General features: G+C 52.4%; 1 protein-coding gene and 1 long non-coding RNA gene across 2 annotated transcripts; one reads left to right on the top strand and one right to left on the bottom strand.

Annotated features, from left to right (window-relative positions):
• Positions 1-2,635: 2,635 nt before the first annotated feature.
• On the bottom strand, positions 2,636-6,093 carry LOC129501021 (uncharacterized). The gene is made up of 3 exons (XR_008662631.1): positions 5,858-6,093; positions 5,637-5,763; positions 2,636-2,870 (listed from the first exon to the last, which is right to left on the bottom strand). It is a non-coding gene; the product is annotated as an uncharacterized LOC129501021 (long non-coding RNA).
• DMAC2 (distal membrane arm assembly component 2) lies at positions 3,206-9,027 on the top strand. The gene is made up of 6 exons (XM_055312010.1): positions 3,206-3,431; positions 4,810-5,006; positions 6,107-6,187; positions 7,268-7,404; positions 7,504-7,666; positions 8,098-9,027. Exons 1-6 carry the CDS (start codon positions 3,414-3,416, stop codon positions 8,243-8,245), a joined length of 744 nt encoding a protein of 247 aa, XP_055167985.1. The 5' UTR covers positions 3,206-3,413; the 3' UTR covers positions 8,246-9,027.
• The last annotated feature ends 2,331 nt before the right edge of the window (positions 9,028-11,358 follow it).

Here is an 11,358-nt window from a genome sequence, read left to right on the forward strand (position 1 = left end):
GAGGATAGCACACTCTCTAAGGAATTTCGGTTAGCAAGGTTTCCAGGACCTTGAGGGGGTAGCTATTGTTGGGAAAAGGGCACTTATTACCGTCTAATAAAGCCTGAGTCATGAGACCCTTCAGATGTACGTCGGTGGGCCATGTGCTTGGGGGGATGATTGCCAACATGTATCTTGGGACGTAGAGATAAAGGAAATTTCTATAGGAATTTGTTTTTTTTTTTTAAGACTTTTTTTTTTAATTTTTATTTATGTTTTATTTTATGATAGTCACAGAGAGAGAGAGAGAGGCAGAGACATAGGCAGAGAGAGAAGCAGGCTCCATGCACTGGAAGCCCGACGTGGGATTCGATCCCGGGTCTCCAGGATCGCGCCCTGGGCCAAAGGCAGATGCCAAACCGCTGTTCCACCCAGGGATCCCTCTATAGGAATTTGTATACGTGAAAGTAGACTCACAGGATCCTAGGGGTCGGGCTTAGATTGCCTTTTGCCCTTAGAGTATGAACATCGAGGCAGTTGAGTCGTTCAGGACTGTCCCTCTGCCTGTTTCAAGGAGTTGTCAGTGTGCCACCCCGGGCTTGTGCTTTGTCCTCAGCTAGCCCTGTGCTCCCCCATCAAGGCTAGCAGTGCACAGCTGAGCAGCCAGTTCTGCTGACCCTGGACCTGCCCACAGATACCATCACTGTCAGCGCCAGCCCTGCCATGGGCTTCCAGAAGCTGCTGCCACCACAGTCCTTGGCTCATTGTCCCTTCCTTGTATCACTCTTGCACCTACCGTCACATCTCCTACTGACTGATCCTGCACCTTGATCTAACTGGGACTCTTGTCATTGCTTTGGGCCCATCCTGATCACCCAGGATAATCTCCCCATCTCCTGATTCTTAACTTGATTGCATCTTCCTTTTACCATATAAAGTAACAGATTCACAAGTTCCAGGGATTAGGGCATAAAATTTTTTTGGGGGGTGCGGGGGGACAATATTCAGTCCACCACACCTGCTTTTCAGATCTGTCACTTTCCCAGTCTCTCCATCTCTCCATCTCCCTAAGTGGCATCTCTACCCTTTTAGTTCTGGAGCTATTGGCTCAACCTTCAAAACAGACTCCTAATCTGAGCATATCTCACCACTTCCTAGTGCCGAATCCCTGCTCCTGTCTCCAATCATCTCTTGCCTGGACTTCTACAGTTGCCTCTTTGCCAGCCCCCACGCCCACTCTTCACACCTAAGGTCTGTTTTCACCTAACAGGATGATCTTTAAAAAACATAAATCACCCCGATGTTTCTAGCAGCAATGTCCACAATAGTCAAACTGTGGAGGGAGCCTCGGTGTCCATCGAAAGATGAATGGATAAAGAAGATGTGGTCTATGTATACAATGGAATATTCCTCAGCCATTAGAAACGACACATACCATTTGCTTCGACGTGGATGGAACTGGAGGGTATTATGCTGAGTGAAATAAGTCAATCGGAGAAGGACAAACATTATATGGTCTCATTCATTTGGGGAATATAAAAAATAGTGAAAGGGGGGATCCCTGGGTGGTGCAGCGGTTTGGCGCCTGCCTTTGGCCCAGGGCACAATCCTGGAGACCCAGGATCGAATCCCACGTCGGGCTCCCGGTGCATGGAGCCTGCTTCTCCCTCTGCCTATGTCTCTGCGCCCCTCTCTCTCTCTCTCTCTGTGACTATCATAAATAAAAAAAACAAAAAAACAAAAAAAAAACAACTAAAACTTATAAAAAAATAGTGAAAGGGAATAAAGGGGAAAGGAGAGAAAATAAGTGGGAAATAGAGAGGGAGACAGAACATGAGAGACTCCTAACTCTGGGAAATAAACAAGGGGTGATGGAAAGGGAGGTGGGCGGGGGGTTGGGGTGACTGGGTGACGGGCACTGAGGGGGGCACTTGATGGGATGAGCACTGGGTGTTATGCTATATGTTGGCAAATTGAACTCCAATAAAAAGAAATTTTTTTAAAAAGAAAAAAAGCATAAATCGGGGCGTCTGGGTGGCTCAAATGGTTAATCATATGACTCTTGATTTTGGCTCAGGTCATAGTTTCAGGGTTGTGGAATCAAGCCCCATGTTGAGCCCTGTGCTCAGCTCAGAACCTGCTTATCCCTCTCCCTCTGCTCCTCACCTCACTCACTCCCTCTCTATCCCTAAAAATTTTTAAATCTTTAAAAAAATTTTTTTAAAGCAAAAAACATAAGTCAGATCATGATATGTCCCTGAGAATACAAACACAGTCAGCTTCCTGCCCACCTCTCTAACCTGGTCTTCTACTTCTGTCAGCTGGTTCCCCACCCCTGGGCCTTTGCACTGGCTGTTACCTGTCTGCCAGGAACAGCTTTCCCCCAGATCGTTGAACAGCTGTTTCCTTCTCATCCTTCACCTCCACTTAAATATCACCTCTTCAGAGGGACCTTTGCCAATGCCCTTACCCGCTAATCACTGCCTATTATACTGCTTGTTCTTTTTTTTTAATTGTTTGTTTTTATGATAGTCACAGAGAGAAAGAGAGAGAGAGAGAGAGAGAGAGAGATGCAGAGACATAGGCAGAGGGAGAAGCAGGCTCCACGCACCGGGAGCCCGACGTGGGACTCCATCCCGGGTCTCCAGGATCGCGCCCTGGGCCAAAGGCAGGCGCCAAACCGCTGCGCCACCCAGGGATCCCCTATACTGCTTGTTCTTATTTGCTTATCAAACGTTATCTGAATTATCTTGCTTACTCATTTGTTTCTTGTCTATCCTCTCCCAGCCTGGAATGTTAGCTCTCGGAAGATTAGGGCTTGGTCTGTCTTGTTCACCATAGTAACCTCAGCAAAACAGTGTAAAGCCACGTGGTAGGTGCTCAGTAAATCTCTGCGAACGAACGAACGAAAGAGTGAATGAATGAAAATTCCATCCACAAGACTTCACATTAAATCTTCACGCTGAAAGAGAGCGCTGAACTCCAAAATGAAATCGCAAACACATCACAATACTTTGAGATCTCACCTCTCTTACCCTAAAGTCTAGTCTCACCACCCAACAGACCTTTTTCTTCCCTGATCCCTGGCATCAAGAATGACTCGGTCAGTCTCCTAGTCACTACAGAGTAGCCTTATGATAAAAGCTGGAGCAAGAGGCAAGCTCAGGGGGGCTGTGAGTACAGTCGGAGGGAGGGTATCTAACAGGAGGGACTGACCCTCTCTCCCAGGGAAAGGCTGCAGAGTCTCACTTAATGCCCTTGTAAACGGTGCTCAGAGCAATCCCTAAACCAGTTAAGTAAAAAGTGCCCGGGTGCCTTTAAGAGGAGAGTTAGGAAATAAGAGGGGGCGTGGCCATAGGAAAAGAAGTCTCCGGCTGAACCCAGTGGGTGGACTAAGAAAAACTGATCCCTTCCGGTTACGTAATCCCAGCAAGATGGCGGCGCCCAGGGCGGTAAGTGACCGGAGCTCCTAGAGCCCCGAGATTGAGGTCCGCTGTGATGCCTTCGCCGTCAGGGCTTCTGTCAACACCCAGGGAGCGGGCAAGAGAGTAGGAGGCCTCTCCTACTAAGGGTCGCCCTGGAAGCACAGACACGCGGCCTTCGGGAGCCGGGAACGACCGACCTGAGCGAGCCGCTGACAGCCGGGGCTCTTTAGGGAGGAAGCGGGGCGGGCACTTGGCGGAGACAAGCCAATGGGGGAGCAGGGAGCACGTTCCGAAGCTGGCGCACCCAGCCAATCAGAGGGGCGCTGGGAGTCGGACGGGCGCGAGTGGGACCCGCTGAGGAAGAGGTGGCGGTGGGTTTGGTGGAGAAGCTGGGGCTCGAGGGCCTAGGGTAGGCGGCCGAAGGGTACGGGTGAGGGGAGCTCATGGGAGAGGTAGGGATTTCTATGGAAAACCCAAGGGATGATGATGGAGGTGAGGGACAGGTGCCAAAAGGTGAATTTGGGAATTCCGAAGGAAAGACCTGGGGGAAATTAAGGGGAGAATTTGTGATATTCGTGGAGAGAATTTAGGAAGAAAGACGAGTAAAATCAAGGAATGGATTTAGGGAAAAGTAAAGTGAGAGGTTGGAGACGTAGGAATTTAAGGGAAAATAAGGATTTGGGCAAATTACCGAGAAAATGTGGGTGAAGCAAAAAAGAAATTGGAGCACGCTAAGACTGGAGGGAGATTGAAGGAAGAGTTCGGCGGCTTTAAGAGGTAAGTTAGAGGGGCAGCCCCGGTGGCTCAGCGGTTCAGCGCCGCCTCCAGCCAGGGCCTGATCCTGGAGACCGGGGATCGAGTCCCGAGTGCCACGTCGGGCTCCTGCATGGAGCCTGTGTCTGCCTCTGTGTGTGTGTGTGTGTGAGAGAGAGAGAGATGAATAAATAAATAAAATCTTAAAAAAAAAAAGAGGTAAGGGTGGTTTGGAGAGAAATTAAGATAATATTTTTGGGAAAGAAGTGGGTTATTCAGGAAGACTCCAGGGAAAATTGGATAAAATAAGGGGGTATTTTGTGGGAAATTAAGAGGTCAGATAATGAGGACCTGAAACAAAAATAAGAGTTTGGGGAAAAGATGAGGGGAGAATTGGGAAGACCCAGAATGTTTGGCCAAATCAAAAAAGAATTTAGTGTTAAGGGGAGGGACTTGGGGGAAACATGGGGAAATTTGGAGGATCTCAAAAGCAGAATTTGGAAGTTCTGAAAGGAGAATTTGGTGAGCTAGGAAGAAGCAGTGGGGATGGGAGCGTGCAGCGGGGTGAGGTTCATGGACCAAGAACAGGGGGATCTGCTCTGACTCTCACAGGAGGCTCCAGGCTCAGCCTGTCCTTTCCCGTCCTCCCCAGCCTCTGCACCTTGTGGCGCCACTATGGAACACGGGTACCAGGGGCATCCGAGGCCTGAGCAGGGTGGCGGCCCCAGAGGGCAATCAGAAGAAGGGGAGGTCGCTGCTGCAGTTCCTGGCTGACCGCTTCTACGATGTGCAGGCTCTCAGGGAGTACCTGCTCCGAAAGCAGGCGTGGAAGATGCACCAGAAAAATCGGTGAGAACCCTTGATGGACAAGACCCTGCTGCTGGGGCCTTACCAGGCAGAACTCAGATCTAGGCCCAAGGGCTGCAGCTCATATAGGGGCCCCGCTGCCCACCATCTCCTGGAGGTCTCACTGACACCTCAAACCTAACATGACTAATGGCAAACCCTTGATTTCCCCCTAAGAAAGTCAGCCCACCCCCAAGCCTTCCCCATCCCAGGAAGCAGCAGCACTATTCCCAAGGTATTCAGGCCAAATTCTAAGGCGTCTTCCCTGATTCTTCTTGCTTCTCTGTCTTCCACACCCGGAAGTATTCCACACTGATACAATACCAGGCGGTCCCAGATGGCCTAGCTGTTAACCTCCTCGCTGTTGGTAGCCTGGTCTGAGCCCCTTTGTTTTATGGTTGGTTGAGGGCAGTAATCTCCTGAATGGGTCACCTTTTGCCCCCTCCGGTCTGGTATGGTCTATAAATCATCCGAAGGACTCAAGAAACTAACATAGAAAGCACCACTTTGCTTAAAACCCTCAACTGGTTTCCTGTTGCAACTAGAATCAAAATCAGACTCCAAGGCCTAAGATCTGGGCGTGGAGACCCCTAGCGGGGACTCCCCTTACCCCCACCAGCATGGGGACCTTACTGCTGTTTGTTCCGCCATTCTGATTTGAGCCGCCATTCTGATTTGAGCCTCGGAGCCTTTGCACTAGCTGTTGCCTCGACCTTTGAATTTCTTCGCACCACTCAAATCTCTGCTGGAGCGCCACCTCCTGCAAGAAGTTATCTCTTAACACCCAAACTAAAGTAGCCTTCTCCATCCCCACCCCCGCCCAGGCTACTCCCGAGTCAGTCCCTCTGTGTTACCTTCATCACGGAACTGATTCTGCGGTTTGCTCTTAACTTCTGGGTTGTTATCCGTTTCCTTCTGCCAGTTAGCCTCAGGATAGGGACCACTATCTTTTGGGTGCCCGGCACTTTTAATAGATGCTCAGTAAATGTTTGCGGCCTGGCTCAGTGCTGGTGTTGTGGACGCTGACCCACGCAGCATCGGAGTGTGACGATGGGGTGCCGTGGTTCCCCCAGCCTCACCCTCAGTCACTTTTCTCTCCACAGGCCCTTCACCTACATCAAAGAGCGGTACGGTCCTTACGCCGCGGGTGCCTATTTCATCCTGAAGCTGGGAGGCGCTGTCAAGTATGAGGGCAAAAGCGTCTGGGGCGGGTTGGGGAGGCGGAGCCCCAAGCCTGAGGCTAATCGGACTTCCACGGGAGGGAGCTCGGGTCTGCCCCCTGCTGGGCCTTGTCCCTTGGCTTCTGCGGTGGTATCAGACCTGCAGGGTTTGCTGCAAAGATTCAAAGGTATTTTGCAATAGAAGCGCTAGGAAATATCAGAAAGGGAGACAGAAAATGAAAGACTCCTAACTCTGGGAAACGAACTAGGGGTGGTGGAAGGGGTGGGGGTGACTGGGTGACGGGCACTGAGGTGGGCACTTGACGGGATGAGCACTGGGTGTTATTCTATATGTTGGCAAATTGAACACCAATAAAAAATAAATTTATAATAAATAAATTCATTGGATGATTAAAGGAAAACTAAAGATGAGAAGGACTAAGTAGGAGTCAAAAACAAAAACAAAAACAAAAAAAACGCTGGGAACAGGCCTGACACAGCACACAAACTCAGTAAATGTCCGTGTTCCTTTTCTTTCCTTTCTCCTCCTTCCTCCCCACTTTGGCTTTTCTCCCCTTTTTCTGAAAAAGTAGCTTGTGCACCTGCCCCTCACTTGGCTCCAATTAAAATATTCCTTTGGCAGATGCCTGCGTGGCTCAGCAGTTGGGCATCTGCCTTCGGCTCAGAGTGTGATCCCGGGATCTGGGGTCGAGTCCCACATCAGGCTCCCGCGTGGGGCCTGCCCCCCCCCCCCCGTATGTGTCTCTCATGAATAAATAAATCTTTAAAAAAAAAGATAAAATATGGGGATCAGAGGAGTGCCAACTCTTGACCTCAGCTCACATGTCAATCTCAGGGTGGTGAGTTCCAGCCCCGCATTGGGCTCCATGCTGAGTGTGGAGCCTACTTTAAAGAAATTTTTTTAAAAAGGCCAACATTCTATCTCTGATGGGAATGTCAGGGGACCTGGGGAGCCCCGAAATATGAAGGCTGAATTGCAGGGTATGACCTGTCACCAGCCAGGGCTGGAGAGCATCCTCAGAAGGCTGGCGGGGGCCGGGGGGGGGGTGGTGCCCTGCTCTCACCCCCTCTGTCCTCTTCCAGGTTTCAGGGCAAGGAGTGGATCCGGTCAAATGCGCGTGGCCACTTCTCTCTTGACTTCTTGAAGCTCCAGACGGTGCCTGTAGAGGCGGTTGATGCCAGCGGCTGTGCCATCAACTACCAAGGCCTGGACAGCCTCTGTGAGTGGGGCGGAAGTGGAGCGCCGTGCATTTGCCCTGGTGTGGTGGGTTCCAGAAAGGCCCTCAGTGCCAACACTTCCCCCGCCCCCACCCCTACAGTGGCCCTAAAGGAGCTCCAGGTCCTCTGGCTGCAGCGCTGCCCCCACGTGGATGACTGGTGTCTCAGCCGCCTCCACCCACTGGCCAACTCGTTGCAGGAGCTCTCGCTGGCCGGTTGTCCCAAAATCTCTGAACGGGGCCTCGCCTGCCTCCACCACCTCCAGTGAGACCTCATCTCAGGCTGGGCCCCAAGCCCAGGACAGTGGGGGGGGGCACCTGACACAGATACTGGAAAGCGGGGAGTGGGCGGCAGTCGGGCAATCCCCATAGCCTGGCCTGGAGCACGCCAGGAGGTCAGCACAGATCAATCGCAGTGAATCGGGTGGGGAGGGAGGAAGCACTCCTGGTTTTTCTTCCTTTTAAATGAAAACCCCGTTGGGAATGGGAGGAGCCAGAGCTTCCAGTTGTAATTAACACAGTGGATGTCCTAGACCTAGCTGTTTCTGGACAATTAAGGACTTTAATTTTAAGGAGCTGGGGGCAGAAGTGGGGGCTGGTGTGCCCCTGCCCCCTCCACCTCCACCACCCCCACCCCCACCAGAGGCCCCTTCCCTTATGCGGGCTTCCCCCTTGCCCCTTCCTTCCTCCTCTCAGGAACTTACGTAAGCTGGACATCTCAGACCTCCCTGCCGTGTCCAACCCAGGCCTCACGCAGATCCTGGTGGAGGAGATGCTGCCTGACTGCAAGGTGGTGGGGGCTGACTGGGCCCAGGGCCTCAAGTTGGGGCAGGAGGAGCAGTAACAGGACATAGCCAGCCCCATCCCTGCCTAGCCCTCAGCTCCTCCCCATCAGGCTGGACGGCAGCGGGCCCATGGAGGAGCTGACAGTTCTGTTACTGTGGCTTCCGGCCAGGTTCACTCCTCTGGGGTTTAGGGTGGCGCCTGGTCAGAGGGGAGAGCGGGAGGCTGGGGTACTAACTCCCCACCTCGGGGGCTCTGGCTGGCTGCACCCTTGGCTGAAGGTCATATCACCTGTCATCCTGTCAGGCAGCTCTTCCTACGTGCTTCTCTCCTGGGCTCCCGCAGCTGCCTCCTGCCTCTCAGGCCTGGGGGAGCTGCACTCCCCCCTGTCCACTACCATGTCAAGAAACCTTCCTCTCTTGTCCAGAGACTCTTCTCAGAGTATCCTTATTTGAATGGAGCACCTGGGTGGCTCAGTTGGTTAAGCACCTGCCTCTTGGCTCAGGTCAGGATCCCGGGATTGAACCCTGCATCCGGCTCCCTGCTCAGCATGCAGCCTGCTTCTGCTTCTCCCTCTGCTGCTCCCCCTGCTTCTGTGTGCACACTCTCTCTCAAATAAAATCTTTTTTTTAAAAGTATCCTGGGATGCCTGGGTGACTCAGTAGTTATGCATCTGCCTTTGGCTCATGTCTGGATCCCAGGGTCCTGAGAACGAGTCCCACATCAGGCTCCCTGCTCAGTGAGGAGCATGCTTCCTCTGCCTATGTCTCTGTCTCTGTGTCTTTCATGAATAAATAAAATCTTTTTTAAAATAAAAAAATAAAGTATCCTTCGTGAACGTGCTATTTCTTGTCCAGACCCTGGCTGAGGTAGGGGCATTACTGGCACATTACTGGGGAGGTTCTTCCCTGTGTGACCTCACCCCGCTCACCACACGCTGCAGCATCCCTGGCCTGTGCTAAGTGCCCAGGGCGCCCCCTACCGCCCACACTGTTCCCGCTTATCCATTTTTTTGTTTGTTTTTACTTACAAATTTATTTTTTTTCATTGGTGTTCAATTTGCCAACATATAGAATAACACCCAGTGCTCATCCCGTCAAGTGCCCACCTCAGTGCCCATCACCCAGTCACCCCCACCCCCTGCCCTGGTTATCCATTTATTGACTCCACTCCAAATTCAGCTTTCTTGTTTGCTCCCTGAAAACAGACTTGGGCTGTTGAAATAATTTTCCTTTGCTAAGTGGCATGATAAGGTTTGTCAGTAGAGGGCACCAGAGGGATTACAGGAGGAAGGCCTTTGCTTTGGTGTTTGCTCTGTGCGTGTCTCCTGGCCTCCCCTCCAGCAGTTTCAGAAAGCAGCGCCAACCCCCACCCTGCCCCACGGAGGCACCTCCCTGGGAAAGACTCTCCACTGCGTCCCAGAACAGTATTTTCAGCAAATGCCAAGGCACCTTAGCCGTGAACCCCCTTATTTCAATTCACTGTTAAAGTCAACAATTCTTTATATTAAACTTTACCTGTTCCAGCTGTGTAGTTTTTCTTTCCTGATTGGATCCACACTGACACAGCATTGGCATCTGGTGCATTCCAGGAGACAGGCTCACAAGGAGGGGATTTTGGGTTGGTTTGGCTCCTGCCTTTGGGGCACAGTGGGAAGTGGGGTGTAGAAATCTGGGGTGCACGTGTGGTGGCACCACAGTCCAGCGCTGGAGGGGAGGAGGGGACACAGATGACACACAAGGTGCCAACTGAAGCACGTGAGCCCTGCAGCTGCGGCACCTGACTACTGTGGCAGTAATGACAACTCTAAAGATAGGCAGGTGCTGGACACATTTTGCGAAGTGCCCTTGAGCACTCACAGACAATGACGGTCTCAGGCCTGTTTGCTCTGCTCAGAGCAGGGGAGAACTTCTATGCCTGGTCCCCAAATTCCTTGTAGCGTGGGGCTGACTGCTGAAAATACTTATTTCAGTTTGCAGGTCACCAAGTGACAACGGTAATCCGCAGTCTCGACAAGTTTCTCATGTGCGAGTGAGGGCACCGACTGGTACACAGAGGGACCCTGAAATCTGGAATGGGGTCATCTGGCTGGGTGCCATGGAAATGGATGATCTCAAACCCCCCAGGCATTCGAGCATCTGTGCCCTCCTCAGTGTCTGAGGAGACCAACAGCCTGCCTGTGCTCCCCTTCTCCGGGCCAATGCCTTGGAACCAGGTGTCTGCTCTTGCTCAGACTCATCACAAGCGACCCGGCTCTCACCAGACCCACAGCCATGCAGGGCCACATTTCAGCAGGCTCTGGGACACAGCCTCCCACCAGGACCCAGAGGGGGCGGCCTCCATACTAGAAGAATTGCAAGATTCGCAAACCTACTGTCAGAAACCTGGGGGTGGGGACACAAGTCTAAGGGTGTTAGACCAGTGAGGGCCAAGTTCATGTCTGGGCACTTACTAGAGGTACGGAGTTCACTAGCTCGTGTAGCTGAGCGACTCTAGAGGCTTTCTCAGGCCGCTGGCTCAAACTTGGACTCAAGCGTGGTCTCCAGTTCCTGAGGTCAGGAGTTGAGCCACTACTGGCATAATCTGGGGGGGGGGGGGGGGCAGAGCTCAGAGAGGCTGAGTGACTCAAGTTGGAGCTGCACTCCCACCCCAAACCGTGTTCCCCAAGAAAGCACCTCTTGAGTCACTCTTGATGATGGACTTTCCCTGTTCCAACTGCTGGTGGTTTTCTCCTCCTGACTGAACCCAGACTAATGCCCATAGCAACCCAAACCCTACCGAGACTCCCAACTACCCCCAGGAGGAGCAGTGTTGGCACCCCTGGGAGAAGTTAGAAGAGCCAGGGCAGCTCGAGGCAGGGGAGGGGGGTGGGTGGGCTTGCCACCTCTCCCAGGCCTAGGGTGGGGGGAGGCTGGGGCCCTGGCTTACTGCCTTTCCACTCTCACTGCCACTCTCACTTCTATTGCATTAACATCCAACACTTCCTCTGCACTCTCTTCCTCCAGCTGCTCCCATGGGCTCCATTACTCAAACTTGGGAGTTGGAAATCAGCTCTGGACAGATAATCAGCAGCTGCTGACAGACAAGGTGCCAAGGATGAGATGATCCGGACAGTCCTCCCAACCCAGGGTGGAACAAAGGGGGTCAGGCCAGGCTCGGTGGGGCCCTTGGTCC

This window comes from Nyctereutes procyonoides, unplaced genomic scaffold (assembly GCF_905146905.1).
Source record: "Nyctereutes procyonoides isolate TBG_1078 unplaced genomic scaffold, NYPRO_anot_genome, whole genome shotgun sequence".
In the NCBI taxonomy this organism is placed as follows: Eukaryota; Metazoa; Chordata; class Mammalia; order Carnivora; family Canidae; genus Nyctereutes; species Nyctereutes procyonoides.

Coding starts and splice junctions, on each gene's coding strand:
- DMAC2 (XM_055312010.1), top strand. Junction 6,188..7,267: donor AAGCTGGGAGGCGCTGTCAA/GTATGAGGGCAA, acceptor GTCCTCTTCCAG/GTTTCAGGGCAAGGAGTGGA. Junction 7,405..7,503: donor CCAAGGCCTGGACAGCCTCT/GTGAGTGGGGCG, acceptor CCACCCCTACAG/TGGCCCTAAAGGAGCTCCAG.